Source organism: Scleropages formosus, chromosome 15 (genome assembly GCF_900964775.1).
Source record: "Scleropages formosus chromosome 15, fSclFor1.1, whole genome shotgun sequence".
Taxonomy (NCBI): domain Eukaryota; kingdom Metazoa; phylum Chordata; class Actinopteri; order Osteoglossiformes; family Osteoglossidae; genus Scleropages; species Scleropages formosus.
In genome coordinates, this window is record NC_041820.1 from 18,543,326 (window position 1) to 18,555,322 (window position 11,997).

Here is an 11,997-nt window from a genome sequence, read left to right on the forward strand (position 1 = left end):
TAGATCATCAGCGGGTTGCGATCGGGGTCGTGGCTCTGGTCGTCTCGGGTCGTTTTGTCCTGGCGGCTCCTCCGTCTTACTCTCTCCTTCGCTGGCGGGTCCGGGGGAAGAAGCAGAGGTTGTAATCAGTCCCAACTGCTGCTGGCCCGTCCCAGACTCCGCCCCCTCTTCCAGCCGCCCCGGCGTGCTACACCTGTATGTTAGGTCTGTGCTGGGTTTGGGTTCAGGTGCAAATCCAAAATCTGTCAATTTGTTTTTCGAATGTGCCAGGCTCAAGTTAGGGTTAGGTGCGTTTTTGAGTTTTTTTTTTTTTTTGGTCTCCGAAGATCTCTACCCAAAGATCCATACTTTCAAAGAAGAACAGCGGCAATGGAAAGTTGATTATAAATGCATGTCACGGACACCACCCCAAGGCCTGGCTCTTGATGAGGGCGCCGGTAACCCTTGTCTGTGCAGGGTACACCGTTTCTAAATGCACCCGTTGGGGATTTAATGGAGTTCTTGGCTCTCCACCAGGAATGACGTGCCTGGGCACACACAGGGGAGATTGCATCACGCGGCTGGTCGGGAAATGATCGAGGATCAAGCGACAGGAGCTACGAGTGTAGCTGCAGATTGAAAGACTTCTGCTAGCCCTGTGACCTTCACCAGGACGAGTGGAAAAAACTGAACTGAAAACATCTCAATTTCCTTCAGTCTGATTTTCTGTTGCCTTTTTTTCTTTTTTTTAATAAATTGCATGTGTGCGGGGGTGCGGTGGCGCAGTGGGTTGGACCACGGTCCTGCTTTCCGGTGGGTCTGGGGTTCGAGTCCCGCTTGGGGTGCCTTCTGACGGACTGGCATCCCGTCCTGGGTGTGTCCCCTCCCCCTCTGACCTTACGGCCTGTGTTGCCGGGTAGGCTCCGGTTCCCTGCGACCCCGTATGGGACAAGCGGTTCTGAAAATGTGTGTGTGTGTGTGTACATGTGCGCGCTGATTGTTATGTTAAAAGGGAAATTGATTGTGTTATCACATAAACAAATAATTTTTGACCTCCGGATTTTGAAGCATAATGCAACAAGACTCGCACACAAAAGAAAAAACAAACGAGAATCTACGCTCGTTCCTGTATGTTGTTTAAAGAGCCATGTCTGACAAAAGGGGGGAAATCTCAGTGACCTCATTGCGTTTCCTGAGATTGTAGGAAAAACACCCATTAATCACTTATCTCCTGTGGTTAAATGGTGTATATGGACGAACGCAACAATGCGTGATTGTTAGGATTGACACCTTTTACAGCAATCCCTTCTGTGATTCTTGGAAGCCAGCTTTCCTGAGCCACGTTGCTGAGTCGTAAACGACTGCAGATGCAGGGGTCTCCAAAAAATCATGCGAGGTTCTGCTGGCTGGTCCTTTCCTGATGATGTCCATTAGTGTCCACAGTGATTCACGAGTTTTAAGTAACCCTGCTCCAGAATTACAGAATGCAACAAAATTTTCAGTCAATTTTTTTATTTATTTTTTTTTTCTCTCATTTATTTTTGTTAGATTAGGCATACTTCTTGGTGTTAGTTCATAATATATGTCCATTTTTAGAGAAATAGTCCCCATTCTTAAAATTAGCAAATTTTGGCACTGGGATCCAAGTACCAAATATTCCAATACCTTTTAGAATCAAAAACTGACACTCTAGTAGACCTAGTGGTATTTTTTTAAAAATAATTTACATTTATTTATTTAGCAGACACTTTTATCCAAAGCAACTTCCAATGAACTCTATGTAGTGTTATCAGCCCACAAACCTTACTCACCAAGGTGACTTACACTAGGTCAGTCTCCATACATCAGTGGAACACACTCTCTCTGTCACTCACACACCATGGGGGAACCTGAACAGCATGTCTTTGGACTGTGGGAGGAAACCAGAGCACTTAGAGGAAACCCATGCAAAAATTGACATGAGAACCTTGAAAAATTTTGTTGCGTTGTGTTATTTTCAGAAACACTGCTTTTTCATCACAGAAATATATCCTGCATATTATAAAGGGTACTTTATTATAAAGTATTATATTATATATTTATAAGGCTGACCTCCACTTCTGGCTGTGCCATCGTATCATTATGACTGCAGCTTCCTTTCCAGAATTTTACAGGGTAGATCATTATTGCTGCAGCAATGGTAAATGATTAATCAATGATTAAACTTCCCCTCAGCTATTCACCGGACTCTGTTTTCTTTCGGACTGCCAAATTGTTTAATTTTTACCTAAAACAACTAGACTAGATAAACTAGCCTAATTTTCTATACACAGATGAGAGTTCTGTCCTGTTGAAAATTTAACCTATTAGCCAAAAACACTCCATCCATGCTTGTTTTCGTGGTATCCCCTTTTTTTTTTTAATTACTTCAATGTCAGTGCTGTGTATGGTGCTGCAGAATGTACTTCTGCTACCTCACAGCACCTTAACTGTTTCGGTGAAGGTTTAAATCCCGCTTAGTCCGTGTGAAGTTCACACGTTGTCCCTGTGTTCGAGTGGGTGCTCTCCAGATGCTCTGGTTTCCTCTCACAGTCCAAAGACATGTATTTCAGTTGCAGGTTCAGAGCAGTATCTCTGTCCTGGACCTGTGAAGACAAATAATCTATTATGCTACGCCTGCAGCATGTGAGATTCTTGTATGATTCAGAGCGGAACATTAACATGTACGAGATACTTTGTAAAAGGAGGGGTAACATGTAGGAAGCAGTACAACAAACTTCCAACATTAACAATATTTAGCAGATGCTTTTCTCCAAAGCATCTTCCAGTGAACTCTATGTAGTACTACCAGCCCATACACCTTATTCACCAAGGTGATTTACACTGCTAGATACCCTACTTACAATGGGTCACTCATCCATACATCAGTGTAGAACACTCTCTCTGCATCACTCACATTATGAGTGAACCTGAACAGCATGTCTTTGGACTGTGGGAGGAAACCAGAGCACCCGGAAGAAACCCACACAGACACGGGGAGAACATGCAAGCTCCACACAGACCGAGGGGGATCAAACCCGGGCGCTGTGAGACAGCAGCTCTACTCACTGTGCCACCAGGTCACCCTTCAGGTCAAGTACCAGTGTCTGATCATTATCTAGCTCCGAAGAACTTTGCTTTACCACCACAGACAAACACATCCAACAGCTTATGACACACTGCACTCGTCAGCATCAGAGCTATTAAACTACAGGTTGTTGGAGGAAACCTCGTGGCACGATCTACAAGCGCCCGAGGAAACATCAGCACCGCACGGCTATAAATATACGGCTTCAGTGCTACCTCCTTCCACAGCCGGTATTATTCAGGAAGAGAAGACCTGCTAGGATCTCGAGGCAGCATTACATCAGTCACGCTGGGGCAGCTGAATGGCCATCCATGGAGCAAGGCTTTTGCAGGGTTATTGAATTAAATCTGCACGGTGACACGGTAAAAACTACATGGTGGCAGCAAATAGCTGCAGGGTAAGAAAGTGAAAGCCACAAGGTGGTAAAGTGACACCTGCACAGTGACAAAGTTTTCAGAATTTGCTTTTCACAGGTTCAGGCATGGGTAAGATTTGGGAAAGCTCACCTACCAACACATGCGCGTTATTCTCCGAAACCTTATGGCAATAAATGACAAAATACACAAGAGTCGCGCTCATTGCTGAGAAGAAACTGTAATCCTTTATTGTAAAGTTTGCATTAGTTCAACACAAATATTGCAAGTTAAAAAAAAAAAAAATCACTTTAATATGAAGTAACAGTAATAACGTATTTACATACATTTGGGGGGAAAAAAAATGAGGACGTGCTTGTTATTGTGCAAAAACATCTTGTTTTAGCGCGGCATGGTGGCGGCGGTGTGAGAGAACGCGGCTTTGCTCCCTGTTCAGTCTGTATGGAGTGTGCATGTTTTCCCTGCGTCTGTGTGGGTTTCCTCCCAAAAAGATGCAGTGCAGGTAGACTGACGACTCGAAAATTGTCCCTCGCGTGTGTGTGGGGCTACCTTGCGACGGACTGGTACAGCCCTCAGTCTTGTTCTCAATGCTCCCGCGGCAGGTTCTGAATCACGCTGACCTTGCTCGGGGCGAGCGGTTATTGAAATTGGATGGATGCGTTTTATTTACGTAAAAACTGAATTTTTCTTTAGCCCGTTTGGGTGACCCCTCTAATCAGAGGGTTACGCTTACAGCAAACCACAGCGAAAACCACCTGAAAGCAGTTAAAGCAATGTCTTGCGCAATAGCTACGTAAAGAATGGTAATCTCGTCAAAGATGTAAAAAGGGTATTTACAGAATGGCGGTATTTGTTTCACAAGCTGTTACGCAACTTTTAACTTCCCAGATCCAACTTTCAATACACACATGCAGATTGGCTGAAGATGCTTGTCCCAATTGCGATCGCGGTGGGCTGGGGCCTAGCCTGGTGGCGCAGGGTGCAGGGGAGGGGACACACCCAGGACGGGACGCCAGTCCATTGCAAGGCACCCCAAGCGGGACTCGAACCCCAGACCCACCAGAGAGCAGGCACGGGCCAAACCTGCTACACCCCCCCCCCCCCCCCCCAACTTTCAACACTGGAATTAAATACATACTGTACACATACACACATCTACCTACTGTCTCTGGATGTGAGTAGTACAGCTGAGAATTACAGATTAAATTTCTGTTTAACAGACACCATGGAGAAGAAGGATCTGCTGCTGCTGGAGTCGACCGCGCTTCGATTCACCTTCACACCGTGCTTGATTCTGTATATGTCGTCGCTGGAGAGGTTGCGCTTGAGGCTCAGCAGAGCCTTGATGTGAAGAGAGCTGAAAGGTAGGAAGGAGATCCCAAAGACTGTAAATAACTATCGTACCAGCGGTAGGCAAGCATGCTGTGTTGAGGCCTTGCCAATCGAGAATATAGTAAATAAAGTGAAAGATGCTGAAGATCAGCGTTGTTGTATGTTTAAGGAAAAAGCAGCACACTATAACTAGAACGAGAGCCTACGTTAGATTCTCCTGTACGCGGAACATTATTTTTGTCTGGCACTGCGACACATCACATGAGCAGATGGATTCTTGGCTTCTGCACGGCAGTAAAGCCACTGCACAAGCCTGGGATGTTCTCCAGGCATCTTCCATTTGCTTTTATACCAGAACTGATTACACGGATACGTTGCTTTTTTATTCCAATAATTTGCCCGATCATAGCGGCAGTCGGTGCCCCAGCCAGGGCAGTAAGTTAACTTGCGCCGTGGACTTCAAACACCTGGACTTGAACGAAAACAGGTTCCATCAAGGTAAAAATACTTAATGATAAATTATTAACAGTGTTCGTAATCTGTGACACTATAATAATTTACTAAAACTGACAGCATTGTCTTTGGGTAGCTTCTCCAAGCTTTTACTAGACATGGAGGGCCACGTGACTGAATTCCGCAGCTGTGTAGGGAGCCAGGCTCACCTGATATCGGGGAAGTCTCGGACCAAGGTGGCCACCTCCAGCTGGATGAATCCTACATCCTGGATTCTGAGCACTTCAGATATTTTGGAGAGAACATCCCTGAGCCATTCCTCCTTTGAGCCCTGCAGCAAAAAAATCCAAGGGATTTAGCAGATCACATTTTTTTTTTAATCCACAAAGTGATTTGCGTTCTCCGTTTGCATAGAGCCTTTCATCATAGGAAGAGCGTGCGCATCTTTGCGCGCTTTCGTTTGGCGTGAGGTCGACGAGCGCTCACCGCCTCCGTGAAGAGTGCGTGCAGTCTCTCGTTGTCCTCGCTGACCAGCGTGGCGGCAGTCCTTTGCTGATCCTCGTCCGCCAACTTTAGGTTCCTCTTCATCAGTCTGCTCACGTATTCTGCCAGCACCTCCTTATGCAACTGACCGAGCAGTTCCTTCATAGACATACACGCAAAGGCATCAAGGGCTGTTTTAAATCGGTTGCTGTTGACATGACAACGCTTGACACTCATGACAACCCTCAACCATCATGTATATTTTTCAAAAAATAACAAGACAGAGATTAGACCCTTAGAATACACCTTGACCTCTAACTCGCCGGTCATCATACCGCAAACAGTAATGAATCCCTTGGACAATGGCTTTCTTTATGTGAAAGATTCCTATTTTTGTCAGTAAAGCTTTTCAAAGACGCCGTTATCATCGTGCTTCCTATACTATAGAGGAGTTGACGAACAGCAAGATGACGCACTGTACCTCACAACAGCCCTTGTTCAACGCTGTCTTTATGTTTTCTATGTTTTTCTGCAGCCCCTCCAAGACCCCCACGGGAGCCCCGGAGAACCAGGTCCCTGTACCCAGCTTGCTGTATGCTGGCTGGAGAAAGCACAAAAAGACTTGGTTAGTATAGTAAATTTTGGTAGGAAGGTATCAGGATTTGTCTCTCCTGTGTTTTATGCACCTACTTGAACGATGAACCTCAGTGCAGCAAATGGTAGGTAACAAACTAGGTTTACTTGAGTCACGTGCCTGCAGCTATGTCTCTTTCCCTTAAAATAATGCATAAATTGTACTTTTGCTGAGACGTACATTGCTTTGGACAAAAGCATTTGCTAAATGAATAAATGTAAATGTAAGTATAGCCTGGATACCCCAAAGACTGAATCAAACATTATTGATTTAATTTGTATTAAGTGGTGTTAATGGTTTAATCATCTAAAATGATCAAAAATCAAAGTTACCAGTTATAATGGTGTATTGCATTTGCCTGGATCTTTATGGACGGTATTCATATTCAATTTTGGAAAGTCAGCCAGCATCAGATTTTTCCACCTAGTCCCCCTTGCTTTCTATTTTTAATCTGACCACATAGGAGTGTCACTGTATAATAAAATCAACACAGTAGTGTACCTGGCAGGGACTTTATGATCAATAGAAAACTGTGAATATGTACAAATAGATAATATTACCTTGAGGTCTTTGTGTACGCTGGAAGTGATGTAAGAGTGACACAAGCATTTTAGCTCTGCTACTGTTGAAAGGCAGCCTGCTCTCACATCATCAGTGAAGAGGTCAGCGTTATTCATAATGTAGCCCCTACAAAAAGAGAAGCAGTAGTGAGGATTTGTTATACAATCACATGTTCTAGAAAAACAAATCTGTGTTCAGTTTTAGCCATAAAAAGGGCCCATTGCTTCAGTGGTATCTTTTTCATGTGACCTCTACAATACAGAGGCTTATGTGTACGATTTTTCTTCTGCCTGTTATTGCTTATTTTATAAATTACAGGATAATAGTCATGTTTTCTATTATAAGATACACACATCACACACACACACACATCATCATCTGAAGCCACTTGTCTTGTACAGGGTCGCGGGGAGCCGGAGCCTAACCCGGCAACACAGGGCGCAAGGCTGGAGGGGGGGACACACCCAGGACGGGACGCCAGTCCATCGCAAGGCACCCCAAGCGGGACTCGAACCCCAGACCCACCAGAGAGCGGGACCCTGTCAAACCCACTGCACCACCGTGCCCCCCTATTATAAGATAATGGTTGATAAATAATTTCTGTAATTTTTTCCTACACTACATTAAGCAGCAGGTCTTACAGTGAACTAAGGAAATAGATGTAGAATTCTAGTATCATTGCAGAAGTAAGCAACAGGACCAATGCTGAATTATTAAAGTGCTCCAAATATGATAGCTTCAAAATTACCACACATATTGCTTATGTAAACAGCAACTTACCTAAATGTTTCCAGGCTGGCCAGGTGCGCCTTTACTGTGGGTAGAATATTTCCATATCTTCCTTTTAAAACTGCCTCCAGAAAAGATTTATAGCTGAAAAATAGAACACACTAAATTTGTACCAATTTTATCTTCATTTCTCACAGAGGTATTTTTAACTCCACGCAGAAAAAAAAGAAAATTCTTTCTATTAGAAGCAGATATTACTAAATATAAATAAGCAATTACATATAAACACATACACTGTCTGAAACCGCTTGTCCCGAGCGGGGTTGCGGTGAACCACAGCCTAGCCCGGCATCACAGGGCACAGGGCTGGAGGGGGAGGGGACACACCCAGGGCAGGACGCCAGTCCATTGCAAGGCACCCCAAGCAGGACTCGAACCCCAAACCCACCAGAGAGTGGGACCCGGTCAAGCCCGCTGCGCCACCATACCCCCCCCCCTATTAATTACAAACCTCACCACAAATTTAAGTGCAATATATTGTGGTTCGTCTTCAACATTCTCAGTTTTATAAACTTTAACGACAGCTACAGAACAAATGTTCTGCGAAAACAAAACGTTCCGACGTTACTCACCACATTAAGACACAGTACAAAAGACATTATTAAAATAAGCCACAATACCTGGCTAGAAAGATATTCAGCTGGCCTGCAATACTCTTGGCTTTGTTCAGGTCACCCAAAACAGATCTGGCCTCCTTTGCAGCCTCATCAAAAATCTGCTCAAATTGAAGGATAGCCAGTTAGTACATATATCCTTAGCCACAAACCACTGCTGTTAAAATCAAATGCCCAGCTTTGATGAAGAGAGCAACTACAACCTCAGATACATAAAACATTTCCAGTACGAATAATGTCAAATATGGGTTTGTAAAAATTTCTACCTTCTATGGTCAATGCAGACTGACATATTTTCTACTACTCTTTGTCATATATTACAGGTCCCGTCACGTGGATACTGGTAGTATGTAATAACATAACCCTTACAAAATGTGTGCTGCACTGGGATGCGCTTTTAGGGGTACTGGGGGAGTGACATGTCCCACCTCAACGACATCAATAGCGATGTTTGTGAAGTAGCATCCGTCAAACACATCAGGGAGATTCCCCTTCAGGCAACTATCCTCCTCATTCTTCAAGGCATTACTAGTCCACGTATTCAAGATACCCTGAAACAGACAATATATAGTGAATAATAAGGAACACAAAATAAAACTTGTGCACGGTGACTGCCATGCCCAAAGTAATTTACAATACTATGTTAAATAGAAGCAACAGCTACCATCGCTCAGTAAAGACACAGAATATGCAGCAATACAAAGTAATATTCTGTATTTATAAAAAAAAAAAAAATAGCTGACAGCAACAGATGTCATACTTTACCTCCTTGTGTGAGAGGTATTGATCCTCCAGTGGTCTCAACACATCTGCAGGCAGCAGACATCCTAGATGTTCACTGTTGATGTCGTCTTTCAGCTCGGTGGATTGCAGCACATCACTGAAACAAAAGCAATGGCATCACAGGCATAAGGTTCCTCATTGCAAGTCTAATATCTCCACTGCTACCTGGTGCTATGTTTCAGACTCTGCAAAGAAACTCATCTGTGAAAAAGCTTTTAAGCTATGCATATTCCACTTACTTAGGGTAGAGACTGTGCACCCAGTACAGGACGTAAATCAAGTCTTGTAAATCCAGACCGAATTCTGTGATTGCCAGTAAACGTGCTGAGAAGGTCTGGTGGTACAGCCTGGCGTACAGGTTGCATATGTCAAACTCTTCTGGATATCGACGCTTGACGTCCCGTACCACCTTCTTCATGTCATCCTTCAGGCACTTTCCCATCTTAAAGATGTCCTTCTTGAGGGAGGAGGACAAGTTGTCCCCTCCACTTAAATTCTCTGTGTCATCCAAGCGCTTCTTCACCATCTTGGAGAGCAGGTCGTCATGGGTGGACCTGCAGTTGAAGGGCCTCCAATCTGGGACTGGCCCCGTCCCGCTCTCTTTAGCCTTCTGCCACTGCTTATCCCGCTCTTCCTCTAGCTGGATGACCTTCGCCACCTCCTCCAGGATCTCCAGGTCTTCTTCCCCCGAGTTGAGGGAAGCTTCTACCACCAGCCATACTTGGTTGAGGAGCACCTCATGCTGTGTCTCCAGCTGCTCCCTCTCTGCGGGCAAAGCGCAGCTGTTCTCCCCGAACAAGCGGTCCTCCAGGGCGATGAGCTGCTGGCAAGCTGCTAACAGATTCCGCTGCTTCAGGTTCTCCTCAAAAGTCAAGACTGCTGTAGGGAAAAAAAAATGCACATGACTGAAACCACCCACGGGAGGAGCAACTGGAGGGGTGTGCAAAGCCTGGCCTTTGGAATCAATAGCTTGTGGAGCCAAAGATATGAATGGACAGTACCTGGTGGGGAGTCCAGCTCCACCGCAGGACTGTTTGTGCTGGAAGCGCTCGAACTGGACCTTATTTTTAAAATGTTAGGCATCTTGATCTTGCGGTTCCCGAACAGACTTGTCATTTTCGACCCGTCGGTTCCGAACGTCCTCATGTTGTCTGCAGGGGGGAGGGGACAGAAAAAGAAGCGCATCTTGTAATTCGGGGATCTTTAAGGAAAACCTTTCCTTCACGTCGCCGCATGCGATGTGATGGACCGAATTCTGCGCGTTTTCTATGTTGTATCTCACACAGATACGCAGCAACCAAGTAATTCAGTTCCGACGTCGTTCGCGTTTTCAGCATCATCATCATCGTCATGATTCGATTCTTGCGGATCGAAGCGCAAGAAATGAAAGAAGCTTCGCTGGACGATCTTCAACAGCGGACCTCTGCTGACATTCATGTTATTAATAAATAGTATTAACTGACTGGGAAGAATCCTATATCGCCTCGGAGTGGACACTTACCAGAAATAACGAAAAAAAAAACTATTATTAAAAATAGGAGCCTCAAAGAAAGAAAAATACAACAATGGCAGATCTAGAATATACGAGTAAAGCGCTGGAGTTTTACACACTAACACACTTCGGGTATACGTTTAAAAAAGAAATAAAATTAAATGGAATTACAGCTTGCGGTTTAATTTGAAACATTTTTTTCAAATCGCACGCTCTAAAATAATAAAAACATACGTGAAATGCATGAAGGTCAAACAACGAAGCTGCAGAAAACAAGACGAAGAAATCTACTCACGGTTAGTGTTAAACGCAGGAAAGCCGCTACGGAGATATTTTGGCCGCTAATGTTTACACGCGTTCTAGCGACTTATATTGGGGAGCTGTCGTGTGACGTCACTGGGCGTGCTTTGGGGGGAATGGATGACCGCTTGCGGTCTTCTCACCGCCCCCCTCCAAGAGCGACTCGAGGAGCTCGTCCAAGCAGCAGAGTGCTCGGAATGAGGTGATTTCCAATAATCCCCCGACTTGTTGATGCGACTGAAATGTTACAAATATCCTGTGACGCGAAGCGCAACAAACGATTTGTTAGAGCAGCAGCCCCAAGAAAATAATGCTTTTGATCTGAGGACCCTGTTTTCTCGAGCCTTCCTAGTCTCTTTAGCACCTACAGACTCTCTCCAGACAGTGGCAAACACATTCACCCCATTATTTTCCCCTTAAGTGCCCCCAGTGGTTGCACACCCGCCTTTCACATTATTCCCCATAATGCAACTGTTTAAATTTAGGAGTTTCCGGCCTAAAACAGTAACGTGGGGTCGTTACAATACTGTATGACTCTTGATCCAGGATACAAGCTTTTCTGATTAATGTAGAGCTGGTTCCTTGCATCACTGGCGATCACACACACACACACATTTTCTGAACCGCTTATCCCATACGAGGTTGCGGGGAACCGGAGCCTTCCTGGCAACACAGGGCGTAAGGCCAGAGGGGGAGGGGACGCACCCAGGACGGAACGCCAGTCCGCCGCAAGGCACCCCAAGCGGGACTCGAACCCCAGACCCACTGGAGAGCAGGACCCGGTCCAATCCACTGCGCCACCGCACCCCCCTTCACTGGCAATCAGTTCAATACAATTTTAACATGTCGTTTCCAATTTAGGCTCTTGGACTATGATTTCTTTAACTTTTTTTTTCTGTTTCCAGTTAATTCCAGCTGTATTTTCTATTACTTATGTACTATCGTCTCCTGCATCCAAATTCAATACATTTACATTTATTCACTTAGCAGGTGCTTTTCTCCAAAGCGACTTCCAAAGAACTCTATGTAGTGTTAACAGCACACATACCTTATTCACCAAGATGACTTACACTGCTAGATACACTGTTTACACTGGG

General features: G+C 44.9%; 1 protein-coding gene across 3 annotated transcripts; it reads right to left on the reverse strand.

Moving 5' to 3' along the window:
* Positions 1-34: 34 nt before the first annotated feature.
* LOC108919381 (tumor necrosis factor alpha-induced protein 2-like) lies at positions 35-10,965 on the reverse strand. Of its 3 annotated transcripts, XM_018727342.1 has the most exons (13): positions 10,896-10,965; positions 10,110-10,259; positions 9,348-9,987; positions 9,091-9,205; positions 8,754-8,876; positions 8,332-8,426; positions 7,703-7,795; positions 6,922-7,048; positions 6,209-6,328; positions 5,731-5,886; positions 5,454-5,575; positions 4,735-4,816; positions 35-91 (listed from the first exon to the last, which is right to left on the reverse strand). In XM_018727342.1, exons 2-13 carry the CDS (start codon positions 10,252-10,254, stop codon positions 77-79), a joined length of 1,833 nt encoding a protein of 610 aa, XP_018582858.1. In that variant the 5' UTR covers positions 10,255-10,259; positions 10,896-10,965; the 3' UTR covers positions 35-76. The 3 variants fall into 3 exon arrangements, with proteins under 3 accessions (XP_018582858.1, XP_018582857.1, XP_018582856.1); XM_018727341.2 differs by lacking the exon at positions 35-91 and having other exon boundaries at positions 4,541-4,816; positions 9,348-9,984; XM_018727340.2 differs by lacking the exon at positions 35-91 and having other exon boundaries at positions 4,541-4,816.
* Between the last annotated feature and the right edge of the window lie 1,032 nt (positions 10,966-11,997).

What these genes read in the sequence shown, in the direction of transcription:
- LOC108919381 (XM_018727340.2), bottom strand. Translation starts at nt 10,254, where the DNA reads ATGAGGACGTTCGGAACCGACGGGTCGAAAATGACAAGTCTGTTCGGG. An exon ending in GTGCACAGTCTCTACCCTAA is followed by an intron (nt 9,206 to 9,347) that starts GTAAGTGGAATA and finishes CTTTTGTTTCAG; the next exon opens with TGATGTGCTGCAATCCACCG. An exon ending in AATACCTCTCACACAAGGAG is followed by an intron (nt 8,877 to 9,090) that starts GTAAAGTATGAC and finishes TGTCTGTTTCAG; the next exon opens with GGTATCTTGAATACGTGGAC.